This window comes from Pleurodeles waltl, chromosome 4_2, assembly GCF_031143425.1.
Source record: "Pleurodeles waltl isolate 20211129_DDA chromosome 4_2, aPleWal1.hap1.20221129, whole genome shotgun sequence".
Classification (NCBI taxonomy): Eukaryota; Metazoa; Chordata; class Amphibia; order Caudata; family Salamandridae; genus Pleurodeles; species Pleurodeles waltl.
The window spans coordinates 609,161,465-609,183,297 of NC_090443.1; the positions used below are offsets into that span (position 1 = coordinate 609,161,465).

The 21,833-nt window shown below is 41.1% G+C and overlaps 1 protein-coding gene across 1 annotated transcript in view; it reads left to right on the forward strand.

Moving 5' to 3' along the window:
- The window catches only part of RTCA (RNA 3'-terminal phosphate cyclase), an 89,992-nt gene extending 70,544 nt beyond the window's left edge, over positions 1-19,448 (forward strand). Inside the window, exons 10-12 of the mRNA XM_069232171.1 lie at positions 9,443-9,537; positions 9,638-9,742; positions 18,474-19,448. Coding sequence (XP_069088272.1) covers positions 9,443-9,537; positions 9,638-9,742; positions 18,474-18,572 — 299 coding nt within the window. The 3' untranslated portion in view covers positions 18,573-19,448. The remainder of the gene's footprint in view (positions 1-9,442; positions 9,538-9,637; positions 9,743-18,473) is intronic.
- Positions 19,449-21,833: the final 2,385 nt, after the last annotated feature.

A 21,833-nucleotide genomic window follows, 5' to 3' on the forward strand; every position in this document is an offset into this window, starting at 1 on the left:
TATAGATCATATACTGTGTGCTTTCCCTCCATCAGGTGTTGGGTTCAAAATATTTCACTTTTTTTCAGTCTTAGTTTGGTTTTTGATATACATCTAGACTTGAGTAGTTAGTGATAACATCCCTTGAAACACACACAGACAAGTGAAAAGGCTACGGTTAACAGTAAACTACATTAACACTAAATGCAAGTTTTCAGCCCAATCCATTGAGGTCACATGAAAAGTTCTAGTGTGATGACTGAACATAGGAATACTCAAGTTCAGGTGTTTTCCTTCTTTCAACTCTCCCTTCACTTGTTCCAACCTTCAGTAAGGTCTGTAACCTTTGTTTAAGATAAATGCTTCACTTGAATAAAATTTTTGTGGAAGGAAACACGTTCCAAAGGCATAGGTGGTGGGCACACTATGCTCAGATTGTCCTAAGGACTGTACCAAGTCACTGCATAGAGCTTAGATCAGTATGATAAAGCGCCAAAACAAGGAGAAAAGTAGACAGTAATGAGCTGCCTTTAGTAATTAAGTCTGCACCATGAGGAGTCTGATCTGAAACAGTGTGTTCCGGGAACTACACAGAAACCTGAACTGACCGGGACAGGTGTTGTACCCAGATCACACATAAAACATGTTTGTTGAACCCATCAACTTCACAACAAACGTTGCATACCACTCAGATTCAAAACGTTTGTTATCGACATTGAAAAGATGACAGTAAGGCTGCATTGAGATTGGCCCCTACATGTGTATTGACTTTAAAAAACTCCTTGAGGATGATCTACATCAAATAGATAACTGAGTGCAAGAAATATAGCATCCTCGCAAAGAGACTAAAATGCATATGGAAGAATAACATGGAGAGGATGATCAACTTCTGTTCTTTTGGATCGAAGAACTTTGACTTAAAAGACACTGGAGGAAGACTTGACTCTGAAAACATAAAACAAGCTATTCAGAGTCTTGGGCTTCAGGTACATTTCGGTTATCGGTAAGAGAAGATGAAAGACTGAAATGAATCACAGAGACCACAAGATTTGTGCGTTTAATGGCACAAATCCACCATTTCTGCCACAGTCTTTTCCTTCAAAGAAAACAATTGTGGAGGAACCTGAAGTTATCCTTTAAGGAGGAGGAACTCCATCTGAAAGCTGAGCAGGAAGAACAGCAAGAGCATGAAAAGAATGGGTGTCTGGAGTAAATAGCCAGTGGAAACTAATGAGGCAACTCTGGATACATATTCAGTTAATGTTTTCCCAACAATGCCTCCTACAATGAGGTAAAACAGACAATTGTATTCTAGAATGGTGTTGCCTTTTATGTAGATGAAGTGGAAGATGGTTTCTTGATGGTGGCAATACCAAGAACTTAAGAAAGAAACCAATATTTTCCTATGTAAATACAGTCAAGATTATGACAGAAAACAACCATTGTAACCACTCCCAGAGTTGAAAGAAATTTAGAAGCAGTTAATTAAGATCCATTTTATATTAGGGGTCATGTCCAACCAGATTCAGCATTGGTACATACAGGGAGTGCAGAATTATTAGGCAAGTTGTATTTTTGAGGATTAATTTTATTATTGAACAACAACCATGTTCTCAATGAACCCAAAAAACTCATTAATATCAAAGCTGAATATTTTTGGAAGTAGTTTTTAGTTTGTTTTTAGTTTTTGCTATGTTAGGGGGATATCTGTGTGTGCAGGTGACTATTACTGTGCATAATTATTAGGCAACTTAACAAAAAAAAATATATACCCATTTCAATTATTTATTATTACCAGTGAAACCAATATAACATCTCAACATTCACAAATATACATTTCTGACATTCAAAAACAAAACAAAAACAAATCAGTGACCAATATAGCCACCTTTCTTTGCAAGGACACTCAAAAGCCTGCCATCCATGGATTCTGTCAGTGTTTTGATCTGTTCACCATCAACATTGCGTGCAGCAGCAACCACAGCCTCCCAGACACTGTTCAGAGAGGTGTACTGTTTTCCCTCCTTGTAAATCTCACATTTGATGATGGACCACAGGTTCTCAATGGGGTTCAGATCAGGTGAACAAGGAGGCCATGTCATTAGATTTCCTTCTTTTATACCCTTTCTTGCCAGCCACGCTGTGGATTACTTGGACGCGTGTGATGGAGCATTGTCCTGCATGAAAATCATGTTTTTCTTGAAGGATGCAGACTTCTTCCTGTACCACTGCTTGAAGAAGGTGTCTTCCAGGAACTGGCAGTAGGACTGGGAGTTGAGCTTGACTCCATCCTCAACCCGAAAAGGCCCCACAAGCTCATCTTTGATGATACCAGCCCAAACCAGTACTCCACCTCCACCTTGCTGGCGTCTGAGTCGGACTGGAGCTCTCTGCCCTTTACCAATCCAGCCACGGGCCCATCCATCTGGCCCATCAAGACTCACTCTCATTTCATCAGTCCATAAAACCTTAGAAAAATCAGTCTTGAGATATTTCTTGGCCCAGTCTTGACGTTTCAGCTTGTGTGTCTTGTTCAGTGGTGGTCGTCTTTCAGCCTTTCTTACCTTGGCCATGTCTCTGAGTATTGCACACCTTGTGCTTTTGGGCACTCCAGTGATGTTGCAGCTCTGAAATACGGCCAAACTGGTGGCAAGTGGCATCGTGGCAGCTGCACGCTTGACTTTTCTCAGTTCATGGGCAGTTATTTTGTGCCTTGGTTTTTCCACACGCTTCTTGCGACCCTGTTGACTATTTTGAATGAAACGCTTGATTGTTCGATGATCACGCTTCAGAAGCTTTGCAATTTTAAGAGTGCTGCATCCCTCTGCAAGATATCTCACTATTTTTGACTTTTCTGAGCCTGTCAAGTCCTTCTTTTGACCCATTTTGCCAAAGGAAAGGAAGTTGCCTAATAATTATGCACACCTGATATAGGGTGTTGATGTCATTAGACCACACCCCTTCTCATTACAGAGATGCACATCACCTAATATGCTTAATTGGTAGTAGGCTTTCGAGCCTATACAGCTTGGAGTAAGACAACATGCATAAAGAGGATGATGTGGTCAAAATACTCATTTGCCTAATAATTCTGCACTCCCTGTACTGCAGTAAAGATGGCTTTCTTTTCAGGGAGTTGCCTAAGGCCTGCATCTTGAAGGTAAGCAACTTAGATGTATCTGGTGAAGGACTTAGCTGCTAGTATGGTGATGAACTGTTGCCTCGCTACTTCACAAGCCTTATGTTGGTAAAAAAGGCATCAATGGAAATAAATGGATAACATCCTTCATGTATACCTAGGCCACAGTGGAAGAGAATATAGGAAATTATACAGAACATCTTGAATGCATGTTGCACTTCAGATACGTTACATGCCTCTTCTGCCCTTATTAACATTTGCCTACTGCTTAGGAGTCGCACATGCCTGAATGTTTTGGACAAGGGCAGTCACTGCATAGAATTTGACAAATTGCCTCAACATAACATGCCCACAAAAAAAAGAACAATTAGGAATAATCAGCCTCTTCTCTCACAGTAAGTGCTAGCTAAAGATGCAGTAGAGGAATTACTATCACTGGAGTTAAAAAGAGCAGTATTTTTTATCTCTGTCTCCATTCCAAAGAAGAGCAGCACACTTGAGTCAGTCCTGGCCTTGATATTTCCGAATCGATATGTCTCGACATTGCATATTAAGTTGACAATTTATTAGAGGGTTATCCCATTGCTCCAGGAAGGGTACATCTTGTGTACATTGGACTTGAAGGATTCATAGTTCCATGCACCAATAGATCCAGCCTTTCCAGAACACCTAAGGTTTGTGTTGTGTAGTAAACGTTATGAATTTAAATGGCCCGCTTCCCGCATAAATTCAGTTCCACAAATTATTAACAAATGTCTAGTTGTTTGACAGCACACCTGCATCTCAATTGTAGTTATGCCTACCCCTACCTGGATCCTTGCTTGGTAAATGTGAAGAAATCAGATCTGGGGATACTTTGTGTCCCTGATTTTCCGTGATGCAAACTCGCATTAGGGGCCGCAAAAGTGCATCAAACTACAGAGAGGGTTTTGGCATTTTAGAAATTGATTCCTCTTTGGCAGGCATCTCAACTGCTGACAGTGAGGAGGTTGGTGAAACTGTTGGGAACTATATAATCATGCGTTTTGTTGGTCTAAATTGATGTTTAAAAATGTGACCTCTACAGGTGTCTTTGGCAAGCTGGTGATCTCAGCAGCTGTCAAGGGAGAGAATCTAAGACCGGATGTACTTACATGCTGGTCACAGAAAATGGTTGCATATTGTACACAGGCGTTTTGCAAACAGTTTCATTTTGGAAACCAAACTATGTATCAGTGGCTTGGTTTGGAAAATAGGTAATCGCAGGGTGTTGCAGAACAACCTACTTATTATTCATTAGTTATGTCGCAGTTTGCGACCCCTCCCTCACCTCATGGTTGGCTGCAGTGACAGGATTGTTGGCCTTCAGGGGTCAGCACTCCATCATGCATGTCATTATGTTTCAGAATATGTTTTTTAAGCAGGCCTATATCCTTAATGGCTGCTTTAACAAAAAAAACATTTTGAAAAACTGCCTACTCCCATTAAGTTGCCATTCTGATTCCCAGGTGTGAAGTTTGCTGAAAGGGGAGCCCTTTCCATATGGGACTCTATTACCGCCCCAACTTGGTCTATGACATGACCAGAAACCATTAATGCAAAGCTTTCCATATCTCAAAGGTTCGGCAATCCACGTGGTTTATGCAATTTAGTGATCATTCCTAAACCCAAGTTTGAAAAACTTTTCTAAATCTCAAAATCGTTTTGTAATCTCAAACTCGTTTTTTTTTTTTCTTTTTTTTTTACCAAACTGGAGGGTTTGGAATCACAGAAATGCTTTGTACACAGTTAGATTTGAATACAGAAATAGGCACAGTCCAAAGTTTCTTACTCACTGGTTCTTTATTCCTTGTAGGTGGTCATATCACCTTCAAATAGTTGCAAATAGTCCCCTTTGTCCGTGGCTCCTACACTCCATTTGCTGTCTCTAACTACTCATTCACCAACTAACTTTGTACCATTGAATATTCTGGTTCCATTACATCACCATTAATGAAACCCAGCATACGCCTGGTCCCTTGGGTTATTTTTTCACAGGGCATATCTTCAGTGAAGGAACAAATACAATCTTTTACTGAGCAGACGTTTTGAAGATCCGCAAGCAAAAGTAACAAGTGAGCTTTGAAACAAATACACCTCCATTTGAGGAGGGACCTCACATGAAAGGAATGACAATATAGGGTATGTTGCCAGCAGATGTACTACTTCAACATATCAGTTTACTTGAGCTTAGTTAACTGCAGTAGTTCTCTGTGGCGCTCATGGTTGGCCACCAGTCACTGAACCACAAAGTATACAGTATGACAGTGATGTATTACATAGAACTGAGAGGCACACATCCTCTTTACTTGACTAAGATGGCATACTCACCAGACCTCTGGTGGGAAACGTCTGAGAACGGACATTGAATTTTCAGACCACAGATGTAGAAATCAACAGGAAGCACACAAATGGAAGATTAAAACTAGTATTCTGTACAAATTCTTTCACAGGTGTGGTGACCTACATGAAAATCTATTTGAACCAACCACAACCCCAGTTTTTATGCATGCTTGTTGGATAGAATGGCTAGGGACATGTTCATGAAGTTTCCACTTTAGCTTTTCCTCAATGAGTCAAATGCAAGATGTTCCAAACCCTGATATCCGTATTCTCCATAGTTCCAACATGGACCTGTCAACTGTGTTATCCTTTCTGTTGGAGATGTCCATACTTCCAGTCAGCATAACATCCAAATCCTCAGTCATTTAATGTAGTTATTTGGCTATTGTAATGTAAACATCTAAGTATTTGCAGCCCCCTCTTCTTATTCTTAGAGAAGCATGGCAACACACTACCAGAACATGTTGTGCAGCTGTGTGGAAGCATTTTGTGAACTACTGTGTCTACATAGATGTCTGTCACGGGTCCAATAAATCATTAAATATATGTTGACCTTACAAATGTCAGGCTTTGCTTACGTGTTGATACAAGTTCCCTTGGAAGTCTTTGCAGCATAGTTGCAAAACAGGAGACTTGCATTTATTTGTCAAATAGCTGTTAAAAAGGAATTTACAGCAGACCACGAGGATTATCCCACCCAGGGTGCTTCAGTCACCACCTTGATAAATACACTTTGTACTTACCCAATTGACGGGATCCCATTTTTGAAAACTACACTATGCAAGAGAGCAGAGCTTTTCTTCGAACAGGCCTTATTAGTAGCTTTGGTTGTTTATCCACTTTTTCTTCCAAAATTGTTCTCTAATCTATATCAATCAGTCGATTAAACTGCAGACTTTTTTTTTTTTTACTAATTCACAGATCTTTATCCGTATATTTTACTGCTTTTTCAAAAACAGACAAGAACACATCGTAGACAGTGGCAGTTCCATTATATGCAGTCTCCGGTAGTAATGTGTGTGCATCTTTAGCTAGGTGATGGCCACACCATGTTCTTACCTTAAATGTTCCACTCAAAAGTAACAATCCTATCTGACGTTCGCAAATCTGTTCTCCCTAGAGACTTTTCAGGTTAGCTCTTTCCAGTGGACTTGCCTCTTATTACTTTCTGTTTCAGGAGTTAATCGTACGCTGGGTACAACAGCAAGAGCCCTTCCAGTCTGTTATATTGTTCTCCAGACCCATATCCCTTTGATCACGTGTTGTTAAAAGAACACTCACGCACTATAAATTGATCAACCTAAGTCTATCGGGAAATAAAAACACGTGTTACTGCCTTTATGTACTCACATCAAAGCAAAGCATTCCCAACGCAAGTCTTGTTAGATGAATTGTTTGATGTATTTAGATTCGTTGTGAAGACCAAAATTAACATATTTAGATATGCCTAGTGCATGTTCTCACACGATAAGGGCCATAATGGCTTTTTGGGAAACATTGTTTTAGTTGATGCTTCTAGACCAGCTGCATGCAACTCAGTCTGCTTAGTCACAATATTGTTGCATGGCTGTAGAAGCCGTAAAAAAGGCACAAGTTGATGAGACGGTTTCAAAGATGTTGCTTCATCTTCTAGCTTCACCGGAAACTGGTACTGCTTTGCAATCCCTGCACAGCAAGAGATCCATAACACTTGCTGCCAGAAAACAACTTTACTTAGCCATAACAAACAATTTGAAGCTTACAACGATGTATATGCAACCCTCTCACTTCCACGGGGCATGAATGTCTCTTTATTATAGAGATTGTGCAAATATTCTTAAGAAACTCAAACTCCTATTTCGATGGGGGAAAAATGTAAGTTAGAGACTGGTTTGTTGTGCATTGTGGGTTTCAGGGAAGTGATCAAGAGTCATTTGATACATAATCGAAACAAGGATTTTAAGAAAAACAAGTTTTAATATTTTGAATCTAACACTGGATGGCAGGAACCTACTCTACAAAACTGCAAGCAGCAAATAGATTTTTACAGGTAAGTAATATCCTTTGAAGACACTTTGTTCTGTCCCCTGCTAACCTTCTGCTCTGTATTGCCTGCCTATCGCATTTCTAGGAGAGCCAGAATAGGAAGGGGGTGTAGTCAAGCAGACATGCTGGGATTCAAGCCTGCTGGAAGTACAGTTGTGCTGCCTTCGTTTTGTTAGGTAATACATTCTTGGGTCAACCCTCATAAATGAGGGCATTTAATGGATTGTGAAGGAAGAGGAAGAACATCACTACCAGTCCTAGAGTTAAGAAGGGGTATTTTTTTCTGAGTGGCTCCCTCTCCAGAACAACACAAATTAATTTGCCATCGAAATAGCAAACGTATCTCAAGACTTCTTGCAAAAGACAAATCTTTTGTAAACTGACAAACAATAAAACATTGGGAGTGAAAAGAACTTGACATTGGCATCCTGGGTCAAATACTCTTTCCAGTGTTCTCAAAAGAAGCCGCCATTAGGGCAAAAGTTACCCTGACAACAGATTATAATTTGCTTCTAACCCTATACCAGTATGGATGTATTACTTACACCTGAAGCCAGTTAGTGAGTGCTGGTGATATAAATTATCAGCTACCAAATTACTCTATAATTCTTGTTGACTCTAAAAATAGCACATGATAAAAAATAAAATAAAATAAAAAAAATACATGAAATATAGACTCTCTCTGCCATGGCACCAAAGTGAAAACATACACTCTAATGATGTTTCTTTTTTAGGGTCGAGCCTGCGTCGCATGCGCTTGCGCATGCGTTTTGCTAAGCAAGACGATTTAGGAATTAAAAAGGGTTTGGAGCCCTGTTCACGTCCGTGTCTTTCATTGGCTCGTGGGCTTGCCTGTTAGAATCGGCTTGATTTCATTAGTGGAAGGCACGCATACGTCATGCAGTTTCCAGTGGATAGCCCTCCTCGAGCGCATCGACCAAGTACAGAAAACATACAAGGCTCGCTGTTTTCCGTCCGGCTCGTGGACTACTTTTTCTCTAGTTTCCCAGCGCGATCTCGCTTGACCTAGTAACTTCAAGTTTGTTTTGGCTTTCTTATTGGCTGCGCCCTTATGTTATTTTTAGAAAGGCATTCTGATGGAAGTTATTTTAGAGAATGCATTTCTGACAAACATAAACGTGCAACAAACTACAGTCGAGCACACACCAAGACCCAGAAGAGCCACATAAATATTTGTGTCATACATTGCCTTATTACATCAGTGAGAAGAATAATTCTAGCGTTTCAAAATACTTATTCCAGGCCTTCTCAAATTATAATTCCCTGTCCATTAATCACACCGAAATCTGTGCAAGAGAAGCCAGCTTTCTGCCAATCTGAGTTCGAATGTGTGTTTCCTATGTTTCAAACATCATAAACCTCTTTCCCCCAAAGAAGCGGGCTTTTTCGTATCCAGTTAGAACATCTTTAGCAATCAGTACGTTTTGAGATTGACATTAAAGAGTATGAGTTATGGATCAAGTGTCCAGTTAGAGAGGTGTGTATGTGTGGTCAGAAGGCCAGATTAAAGTAGATGGAAATTTACTACTATTACTTGCAGAATAATGTCGCTATTACCCCTAGCTGGTAATTTGAGAACATATAATACTTCATATACCTAAGTTGTACATACATTCCAAACTATCTACCACTGCTGATTTGTCTCCAGGTACCACTTTTTTATACATTGGTTATGAGAAGGAAATCAAGGTTATTTGATCTAGCAGGGGTTCGTTTATAAAGAGGATAAGGGGCAATGATGCATGCTGACAAGTAACAAGACTTGTTTTCCCTTTAAGCGGATTTATGTGTTCATGTTTATTTTAATATGCTAATTGTATTGGTTTCTTGGATTACGAGCCACAAAACTAAAATGTAAAGGAGTAATGGAACAAATACCTCAGTCCTATGATCTTATCTTTTTTGTAATTGTCACAGGTGTTTCTGCAGAGAAGGTTGCAGTGGATGCTGCAGACATGTTGCTTAGAAATTTAAGGCATGGTGGATGTGTGGATGAATTTCTGCAGGACCAGGTGAAGATGTTGGACTGGATGGACATTTAATTTTAAACGTTTCTAGTCTTATTAGTTTAAAGTGTAGAAAAATAACTAACTATTATTCTGTCCTTCATAGCTAATAATATTTATGGCGTTAGCTGATGGTGTCTCTAGAGTAAGAACAGGACCTATAACACTCCACACAAAAACAGCTATACATTTTGCAGAACAGCTAAGTAAGGTAAGAGAAATCCACACTTGGAATTCATAAAGGTATTTCTAAAGCTTACTGTATGCATTCTATATTTCCTATTATTGCTTTCTTAAAATAGTGTTTTAAAGTGGTGTACATTTTGAAAGGACATATGTTTGCTTTAAAACCTTTTAAAAAGAGTTATATTCTTATTGCTTCTCATGAGCTGTCTGATGATGGGCTAAATGTGTGTGCCAGTTACGTTAAGCAAAATGGAAATAAAATGAGTGAATCAGATGGAAACATGATTGATAGAGGGCCCGGCACAAGTATAATGACTTTCACAAAATTGTATTTTAAATACCAGACCACCAACAAACACACAAGCAAATAGAACCTTTGAATCTCTTTTAAGTGAATGTAACAGATAACTTCTTTCTTAAAAAAAGAAAATTTTTGTAAAGCAATAAGGTTAAAATTAACAATTTTGAAATTGCATAGGCAGAAAAACCTGACAACTGTCCTAAATTGTTTTATAATTAATCCTCATTGCAGCATATTCTCGTATAAGAGCCATATTTCTTCTTATAGAAAATACTAAGGAGTGCACAGGAAGATGAGGGTGGCTTTCAACTTAACATTTTTGAGATGAGATAGGGATCCTATGATTTGTAGCTCCTCTTCATTTTCTCTGCTAAATACCCTTTCACATACGAAGAAGCTAAAATGATCTCAGCACCAAGGTCTAACTATCTGAAAGCACTTTAGGGCTTCCCAGCTTAACTGCAATCAAATATTCAAAAAAGGATATTAATATATGCAAGATACCAGTGACACTGAAAACCTGCACTTTTAGGTAAGCAATGATGTACTAGAATTCATAACATTTTTAAATGTTTTATGTTCAAAATACATACAGGAAGCAACTGTATTTGCAGTTAAACCTCAACCATAGCACTAACTAACCTCCAACCACAGCATCCTCAATGACACCAATGAGGTTCATCTTCCTAAATGCAAATATGGCATAGTCACTCAAATACTTTTGCCTTCTCACTCAAGAAAACGTTGCTTAATAGAAAGGAAATAAATGGTGCTGCAATATATTTTGGATGCAAGGCATGGTGAACCACTTTAAGGTACTCAGCCTGAAATTCACTCCAATTGGTTTAGTCAACTTACTAGTCCTTTGCCAGTGGCACCCCTGTGCTGTCTGGTTATCCAATCTTTAGCTAAGGGGAACATCAGAAATGCAAATTGACTTGAGTATCTCATACTTCAAACCCTCCACCAACACTATAAAATCACCCTGAATTGGCACTTCAACAAGTCTTTCCACAGTGCCAACAACCTCCTCCCCAGTGGCCCAAATACCCGACCTGAGCCAGGCATGAAGCATAAAGTCTGCCTCATCAGCCCTATGCCTTTTTAATGCCCACAGATACATCCTCTGTAGAAGATTAAGGGTGTAGTACACTTCATGCATGGAACTAAAGTGCATTAACTTTTACCTATAATTAACTGAGACAGGATTAATTTGACAACACATATGCAAAATGGTCATGTTTTAGCTGGCTCTGCTTATTGCACTGTTTTCCCCATAATCCTTATCGATCATGTGCACAGGGCAGAGATGAGCCATTCCTCACTTTTCTTATTTTCTCCAAAGAGTTCAGACATTTGAAACCCTCACAGAATCATGCTGTACTCATGTTTAAGACTAAAACATATAAAAATGCCTAGTACCCCCTTCTGACCTGCTATTCATCTCCTCCAACTATAGAAAATGTTAGTAAAACAGTTTCATTTATGGTGTGCATTAATTTTCTGTAGCAGCTAGATTTGTGTAGGGCAAATATGGGAAGAATGCTGCTTCCTAACCCACTTTATAGAAGTTTTGTTGATTTTGTTGATTTCGTTCTTGAATAGGGATCCCATGCCAAGTATGACTCCCTTCTCCCCAATACTTTTTCCTGAGCTTGGTCTATGCACACACAACAGCACCCTCCTTCCTACTCAAACTAGTACAGAAATAATTAGCATGGACAACAAAGTATAGCGCTTAACAAGAATCTGTGACTGGGAGGCCACCCATATCAGTATCATACTGTTTGACCACGGTATGCCAAACAATCCCAACTGTCTAAATTCTCAAATTAGCTTGAAGTAAATAGCGCACAAGTGATGGAATTACTTGTTCCAGGGACTACAGGGGTATTAAGAAATAAACACAAGAACTTAAAAAAATTGGCCCTCATCAGCAGAGAGAACTCCTAATTGACAGTGAAAGTTAAGTCCACTTTTTTCTAGGGCTTCAAAGCTTAGTGGGTCCTGCCAAGACCAACGATGACAGCAACTGCCCTGAATAAGTGATGTGTGCATTTATCACAGCAGCCTAACACACAATCCAGTACAGTGTGGTAATAGCTCAATATACTTGGGTCAGGGAGAGTGATGCACACAGCAGTGCCTGTCCCTTCAAGCGTTTACTACACTTCATGAATGATCCCTTCCCTCCAGATTGGTCATCAGTCCCAGGTACCAAGTCAGTAAGGCCACATAGACAAAGCTCTAATGAGCTGGCTAAAGCTGGATCAAGCACAGGATGCACCTCCTCAGACGCAGGCTATACAGAAGAAGTATGTATACTGATGTTAACCATCCAAGTGGCAGCCATCTGTGACCTCGCCAACACACACTGTAGCAGCAGAACACACACCACCCAGAACCTCTGCACTAGCACCTCGGCCATCTGGCTCCACAAAGCACCATCTCTTTTCCACAAGGTCACACTCTTAAGCAAGAAGCTGTTCAGGGCGTTCTGTGAGGAGAGTGATGCACCTTCCGCTACTCTCGGAGATCCCACAGTCCTTCAGAGCAAGAAGAGCCTTGGCCCATCATTCCAAACCAAGTATGTAACTGATGTACCTTCAGGGCCTCAGGATGAAACATCCATACCGTTCCACAAGCATGAAGAGTGTCCATGGCACCAGATTGTACAACAACATGTCACTCAGTCCTTGAGCGGGTCACATCAGTCAGCAGCTCCATGGTCCACCACCATAGGAGTTTTCCTCCACCTCCTTTTGAATCCATCACAGATGCACTCTTAATGTCTTATGACAAAGGTGAACGAGCCAAAAGGCCCAGCCCATGTTCCTCACAAAGTGGACCATATCAGTCTGGCAAATGTTACTGTGCTGCAGCCCTAAAATATATACCTCAACACAAAGAGGCACTAGGGGTGTACCCTGTTAGTCTCAGCAGGATTCTGGTAAGTGAGCACAGTAGTGCTACAGAGCCTAAACCAAGGCTGTCATTTTGATTTGTGGCACACTAGTGTCTCCACCCTACCCCATATTCCTCCTCAAAGGTTAGGATCAAGAAAGAGACTCCTAATTATCCGGAACAGTTATCATTCCATGTTTATTTAATGCAGATTTGATAGTCTGCTATTTATCTTTAGAGAAATTGGATTTAAACTGTCTGTCCTGAAAAATTCAATTATACATTACATAACTTGGATATTGCAACTGTTTTCATGTTACAAACAGAAATACTGTTTATGGAAGCATCATAGTCCGTGTGGACTGGTGTGTCTCAAGTCCTACACAAATTCAGATTGGGTGTGACTTAATGTGATATATGTATCAATCTTCTCTTGGGTCTAAAAGGCTTCTATATTTAAAACATACATATAAAAAGTATCACAGCCTCCACATAATGTTGCTGTGGCCAACAAGTATTGAGGTCAACAAAAGAACATGGCGTTGTGAAAACTATATTAGGACTGTGGTCCTTTTTATATGCTTTCAAGTAGCCTTGGATTTAACCTGCAACCCTTCGGCTTACAATATTATAGTTTATTTCTGTTGGATACTTCTAACCACAGATTCTTCACCTTTTGAATTTTCTTCTTTCCAGACTAGATCTTGAAGTTTTTAAAGCAACTCTTTACACACTGCAATTGGTGGTGCCATTGGCAACATTGTGCCATTGCAAGAACCTTGTTTTCTAAATAGTGTGCTAATGGAAATGCACCCCAGAAGACCACAGGCTTCAAACTGTGGTGTGATTGCAGGAAGCAGCAGTTGGTAACGGATCAGCATATCTGCCTATTCTGTCAAGAATTTTGGCATGACTCCCAAGTTATGCTCAAAATGTTCCCTGACACACCCAAAGGCCATCCAGGAGCGATGAACAAAGCTATATGTTCTTGAACACAAGAAATTGGGCAAGTCTCACTCCAGGTAGTGACTCACTCCTGCTGCAAGTTACGAGGCCGCTCTCCCTCTAGGTCCTTGTCCCACTTGACTTTACCGTCTTCGTGTAATTCAGAAACAAAGTTGAGAGACAAGTCTCACCACAAATGCAAAGCATCAAATAGGGACTGTTCACCATACGGTCACTCCTACTCCAGGGAGAATTTGGCACTCAAAGAACCTGATTCAGTTTGCAACCTCTAACTAAGAACCCTTCCTAAAGCTGGTCCCTAAATTCTCTGGGCCATAGTTGCTGAGGTCTGCTCCCTCTGGAGTGCCTTCAGGCCCTTAGGAGCCATATGGCCATCCTGTCTAACTTCTGCTACTGAGACCTACCCCTTTGCGTACTGAGCCTGTGGGGCCTCCATCCACTTTTCTCCTGGCAGTGGCCATACCTCTACTCTTTCACAGGCAGTCTTGTCGGTCCTGAATACTACAGCACCGACCCCAATTCTATAGGTGCGCATCCCATATCTGACTCCGGCACCTATGTCTGTAGCCAGCATCGCTTCGTGCCACATGCCTTGTTAGGAGCTCACCAATGCAAAGCATCAAGCTTTGGATGAACTCCATCCTCTTCAGCCACACCAGTATTACTGGGGGCTGGAGGCCTTGTTCGGATTCACAGCTTCAAGATGCTCTACGGAAGAGGATGATGACAAAGAGATGGAAAATTTGATCCCCTTAATTACACAGATGCCAACCTATACTCAGATCTACACAATTCCAGTGGCCTAGATGCTTCCCCTGCAACAGAATTGAACACCCCACCAAGACCCCATACTGTGAAAAATAGTTGTTTTGTAGTATTAGTCTGTAGGCAACCTGGCGCATGCTTTGTTCATTTCACCCCTGTAAGTCATCGAGTAGGTATGTGCCACACACATGTCCTAGGGGGCCCAGCCTTCCAGACCCAGTATACTTCTCAAGACCGCATTCTAATTCAGACATTAACTTGCAAGGCAAATCCCAACACGTTCCTACGGCTCTGTGGACAGAGAGTCAAAGTGCATTGTTAATCAAAAGTGTTTCTTCTGGCTGTCTTGGTAGTGATATCTGAGTACCGCTTGTCTTCTGGGATGCTGCATGCATGATTTGTGGGATCTGGCTGGTGAGAGTTTACTGGCTATCCCTGATTAATTCAATAATTCTTTTTCTGACAATTCATGACGATCAGAAAGCAGCTGTTTTTAGGGTTGGCCTGGATATGACAGACTGTGGGTTGTGTCATCTGCACCAATATCCTGATCAGATGTCTTGTCTGGGTGCATACCACAGAAGTTCCACATGACATTTAGGCATCACTTATGGATATCCGTTTGATAGTTCCTGTTTTTTTTTTGTGAAAAAGTTGACTGTGCTGAAACACTTTAGGGATAGCCATGCCAGGTCCCGCTCTTTAGGTTTACGCTCTCTGGCCCCTTAATTCCATTAGCAGTACCAGAAATTAAGAGGATACTTTGAAGGTCTTGCGTCTCCCCAGAGGTACCCCTCGCAACCCACACATCAGCCAGCACAACACATTCATGGCTCAAAAGGGCATGGTGGCAGCAAAGGCTATGGGCACCACCATGGACAGCAGTCCTCTTCCTCCTCATTCCCTGCCTCTGCTGCGGCCAAGCTGCCTTGTTTCCCCCTTACATAGTCACATGTGACCGGCACGTGGCAAAATGAATTTTTTTCCTACCGAGCTGGCATGCTATAACTTAATACCAATGAGTGCTACTGATCCTTAGGCTGTATTCTGCCTTTCCCTTCATACTGCCCCCCTCATGTTACATAATTTACTGTTCAGACTTCTGCAAATCATGTCCTAGGAAGTTCAGATTCGTGGCATAGCTTTTCCACCCTTACAAGAAGTCATTCAGGTTGTGATTCTAGTAATTTGGGCTCATTCCTGGGTTTCAGCATGGATGGTTCTGAGCCTTCTTGACTTCATTGCCTTATGTACTCAAGCCAGTGGCCCAGACGTCTGTCGGATACCATCCATATTTTGGAGGCGACTGCTTGGGACGTCCAGTGGTGGTTGCTGGACACCAACCTGAGCTGCAGCAAGCCATTCTCCCTACCCCATTAAGAGCTCTAAGTCATGATGGATGCATTGTCTCTTGGTTGGCGCAGTCATCTCAGAGAGGTGGAGATCAATGGCCTTTGGCCCCTGGCAGAGCAGAGGCATCACATCATGTGCTGTAGTTTCATGCTATTACCTAGGCTCAGAAGACCTGTCTTTCCTCCATCAAAAGGAAGACGGGTTAGGTTCTGATAGACCGCACAAATGCCATGCGGTATGGCAACAACCTGGGAGATGTAGGGTTACTGGTCCTGTGCAAGGAGATTCTGCGGCCCTGGAAGTGGCTGGATTCTGAGGGAATCCCCCTGATGGTCAACCATTTGGGGGGTTGGATGAATCGTAGGGTGGGCATGCCCAGCAGATTCCATCTGTCAGACAACAAATGTCTTCACCTGGAGGTGGTTGAAGGTGTCTTTAATCTGTCAGGTATACCCTGGTCAGAACACACTTTGTCACGACTACTGCATGCTGGAGTTTCCACCTTAATGCTCCCTAGGAGATGCATTCTGGCTGAAGTTGGACACTGTTTTTGTTACTTCCCACCTGTATCTCCCCAGCCCCTTGTTCTGAGGAAGGGGAGAATAGACTGGGCACGGATCATTCTGAAAGATCTGAATTGGACCATTACAGTGTGGTACTCAAGTCTCCTATACTGAGCATCTGCCCTCTGATCGACCTGCTTCTTCAAGAGGACCTCCTGTCTCAGCAACAGGGCGAGGTCCTCCACATGAATCCCTGTAACCTACACCTTCATGCATGGAGATTGAGTGGGTTTGTTCTGCCCGCAAAACTAATGAACGGTATTCTTGCGTCAAGGTCCCCATCTACTGAATCGGTTTATTTTGGTCACGAGGTGGAGTTTGTGGCCAAGTGTAAAGACCCTAAATTTGACCCTTTTTAGGCAAAACTGGCTGGTTTGACGTTCTTTAATCTCTGGCTCCGCATTGGTTTGCTGTGGGCACTGCTAAACGTTACTTGCCAGCTCTTTCGACCTTTCTGTGTTTTCCTGAGCAACCTTTGGTATTCAAGTCACAGGCTGTCATGCTTTTTTTAATGGGGCTCACATTTATGTTCCATTCTGCACCCTTTATTATGCCTCTGTGGGATCCTAACTTGGTCCTCACATTCTTGGTGTGCACAACCTTCTGTTGCAAGTCTGTGCACTGTTGCTACTAAAACTGCTGACTATTAGGACTGTATTCCTCATAGCAGTTACTTCAGCTTGCCTTATTAATGAGCTGTGAGCACTTTTAGTCAGACCTCCATATACCTTCACCTTTCCAGACAAACTGTTGCTGTGAACTTGCGCCTCTTTTCTACCAGAGATGGTGCCCCCTTCCATGTGACAGTCCATCACTGTTCCTGCTTTCTTTGCCCCACCCCAACCTTTTAAAGAGAAGGACCCTCTTAGCATCTACATCGTGTGCGAAGAAGCACGGGATTGAAGATAAGCTGATTATTGATTTTGCCAGTGATAAAATGGGGAAGACCGTCAAGAAGCAGACCTTTTGCAGGTGGATCATCCCATGTATTAAAGCATGCTGTTGTGCTCTGGCTAAAAAGAAGGCTCATTTCACCTGAGCCAAGGCCACCACTGTGGCATTGGCGAGAGGTGTTCCAGCACTAGACATTTGCAAAGCAGTGATACCGGCATCCGTTCCCGCCTTCACTATGGATTACTGTCTCAACATCCACGTCTGCAGAGAGGGTAACCTCTCCAGCTCGGTCCTGCAGGACTACTGCGTGTCCAGTACTAAGACCCTGCGTTGTTTTGACACTGTTTTGGATCTATCCAATGGTAAGGAATCTGTGATTAGAAGTATCCCGTCAGTAGAGCAAGTTACTTATCTTCAGCAAATCTCTTTCAATTGGATACTTTATCTAACTGCAAACTCATCAGCGCTATCTCGCCACTTTCTGCAAAATTTACTTTCACAGTTCTAAAAAAGCCCCAGGCTAAATTTTGCACTGCCATAATGCAGTTTGTCCATTAGCATCTGAGAGTTAAAAGGACAATGATATTACCACGCCGGAGTAGAGCCTTTACTTGGCTCTGTGTCATCATTTTCTGCAAGGTTGCTGTGGTCACCTATTAGTGCATTGGGGCAGTTGCACTTGAGGGAAATTCAGAAGATGAGAAGTCTCCTGTCAGAGAAACTGTCCACCACAAAGACCATTGTAGAAGAGATGTAACGATTTCATCTGAACCAGTCATACGCTTTTGTAAACGTTTCTCAATTTCAAGGTTCAAATGCAGTTTACAGTGTAAATAACTCTAATGTGTTTTGTACCCGTCTATTGTTGCACCTCTAAAACATGACATAAGCAAAACCGATTACATTGCTTTTTGTGGTCCAGGTTTTTATTAAATCATTTTGTTTAACGTCACACATTCCTATTTATGTCTTTCCTTGGTTTCAGTAATATATCTTTTTATCCACTTTAGGCTACGTTTACTGTGAAAAAATCAGAAGATCAAACTCCAGATTCAGAAAACTACATTATAGAATGCCAAGGAATTGGTTTGATTAACCCTAATATATAGCATAATTATTATGTCTTTCTCTTTCCTTGCACTGCTTTTTAGGAAATGAAAATTCACAAAAGTATTCTGGGGATACAAAATAAATGTATTTGCTTTGAGATATCAATGCTTGGAATTTTTTGTTTACATAAATTTATTTTGTAAGACTTCATTTGACCATTACGTTAACAAACTTGCTGATGATTCTCAGTAGGCAAACTGACAGAAAACCACTCAAATACAGTGGATGTTACCTTATGTACTCTGAATATGACAGTGCGGATAGTCCTCTACACCTTCTGTTTTCATATCTAATAAACTTGCATCTTAATCGTAATTCGTCTCATTTTAAATTTTAAAGTAGCAAATCACGTTGGTGCAAGTGGGCCAGGCCCTTTGGCCATCTTTAAAATAAAGTCCTTGATAAGTAACAGATGTTTCCTTCTCCTAGTAGTCTTTCTTTGATTTAACAGTATGTTAGGTTAACTTGAACAGTTCTTATTGATAGTCTGGACTTCAACTCCCTTGTAGCAATTTGCAATTACTTTGAGCAATTATTACCTCGATCTTTGGTGGTCACTTCATACAGGATTTGCTATGTTGCTTGTGTGTTTGTGTGTTTAGCCACAAGTGTAGAGTTGCAAATCTGAATCTTTGTACATTTTACTCTTGTGGCAGAAGGGATATTCAGCTTCAAATAATTTAACTTTACAACTCTCAAATGCAATTTGGTTTACTTGGAAATGTAAGAATGTTGTGGATGTGTTATTTGCATTGCATATAGTACCTTAAGTTGTTGAATTGGTCATAATGAAACACAATAAATTGTCCTTTCCGAAGTGTACTATAATTATTTTGCTGAAAAGATATTTGAAATAATAAAAGGAAACAAATCAACTTGTTTATTATTTATTTGGTTGTATTTACACTATTTAGTAAAATGCGTCTAAAATATACTTCATTGCATGTTACATGCTCAGATTGTTTCAGACATGTCTATTGAGAAACCAGCTACATTGGAAAATTAGTTAAACAAAATAAAATATCAAAGGTGTATATAAATGATGAATTAATACATTTTAATTACATTTTCATTAACATCGCTGAAAAAGAATTGTTTGATAGCCTAGTTAGTCTTAAATATCCTTTTGTAATGTATTTTATGGGCGTTTCTATAGATTTATTACTGGGGGCCATTTATGTTTTTTTTGTTTGTTTATTACATCTGTCATTTTACCAGTTATTGACAACTGTTGCAATCTTGGACAAGGAATGAAACATATTTTTATCTAAGAGAAGATGAAAAAAACGCAGCTAATAATTTGCATGTCCCTCCACGTTGCTGGCTTTGCCCTGTACCCTGTGAAATCAAAATTCCCACCTTAGGTATCTGAGGAGTGGTCCGGAATGTATAATGTGCCTCATTTTGTTGGGTCTGTAAGGCACCTTTGAAGCGAAATTATATTTTGCTGAACAGAACAGTTGAAGTCAATCTACTTCACTGCACACTGTAGGCTTATAGATCTTCCAAACAATACTATCATCGAAAAAGAATCCTAGGTCTTGGCATAGTTTAGAGACTTGTAAACAGCAGAGGACAATCTGAGACAATCCAGGAACAATGATACACGTCTAGGGGTACAAGATCAATCGAAGTACATGAAGCATAACAAGACAATAAAGAAACCATAATAAGAAAATACTGTAATGATAAATATAAAAAGACATAATGAAAAATAGACAATGGTGACAAAAAAGTGACAATTGAAATAATATAGATTTTTAAATAATTTTGCATATATTAAAATGACATGACTTGAAAGTGGTAAGGGTTGCAACTAGGGTAAAGTAGGGTTTGGTTTACAGTCAGAGCTGGAATTAGGATTAGGGTAAGCCTAAGGGTTATCGTAAATGTATTTGTAAGGTAAATACTGGAGGTAGGTTTTATGCCATATGTTAATAACTATGGTTATATCTGTATTATGGTTTTGTCATTATTGACAAATTTCATATATTTATATATATATGTTTGATGGCATGTGTAGCTGCAGATACACATGCTATGCATAGTATGCCATATAGTGTTGGGCTTGGAGTGTTACAAGTTGTTTTTCTTCAAAGAAGTGTTTTCGAGTCACGGGATCGAGTGACTCCTCCTCTTCGGCTCCATTGCGCATGAGCATTGACTCCATGTTAGATTGTTTTCTTTCCGCCATTGGTTTGGACGTGTTTCTTTTCGCTCCGATAGTTCAAGTCGGAAAAGCTTTAAAACTTTAAAAATCTCATCGGTATGGTTTTGATTGCGTACCATCTTCTATCGACACTTCGGTACCGTCGGGTCAAACATCTTTACTCGCCCTTCGGGGCACCTGCGCCCAACTCGGGCCTGGTCGGGCTGACCACGTGGAAGCCTCATGGATCGGACCCCATTCCGCTTTTGTCCTCGGTGCCACGCAAAATTTCCCTACGCAGACCAACATTTCGTCTGTAATCTCTGCCTTTCCCCAGACCATTGGGAAGAAAATTGCGAGGCCTGCAGATCCTTCCGTTCCAAGAAGACACTCCGAGACAGAAGAGCACGGAGACTCGAGATGGCATCCAAAAGCATTGAACACTGCTGTCTCCGTTCGAGGTTCCGACTCCGAGCAGGAGTCCGAGGAGGACAGACCAGTCACGGCAGGACAGCACATGAGTACGCCTGCCCCTGTTCCAGCCATGCCCAAACGTAAGGCCTTGGGAACGCCACTGCTGGAAGGCCATAGGCTAGGTCATAGCTAGGGCAGCATCCTATCACAATGTCGCCATGCACACTGAGCCGTTAGAGGATGACTTCCTTTTTAATACACTCTCCTCTACATATACCACCTATCAGTCACTTCCCATGCTCCCAGACATGTTAAAGAATGCAGACAAAATATTCAAGGAGCCAGTCAAGACTAGAATAATTACTCCTAGGGTGGAGAAAAAATATAAGCCACCTCCATCTGATCCTGCCTTTATCACACAACAATTGCCTCCGGACTCTGTAATGGTAAGCGCAGCCAGAAAAAGAACAAACTCGCAGTCATCAGGGGATGCACCCCCACAAGACAAGGAGAGCAGAAAGTTTGATGCTGCACGCAAAAGGGTGGCATCTCAGGCAGCCAACCAGTGGAGGATAGCCAACTCCCAGGCATTGTTGGCTAGATATGATAGAGCCCACTGGGATGAGATGAAAGACATAATTCAACATCTCCCCAAAGAACAACTGAAAAGGGCGCAAAAAATAGTTGAGGAAGGGCA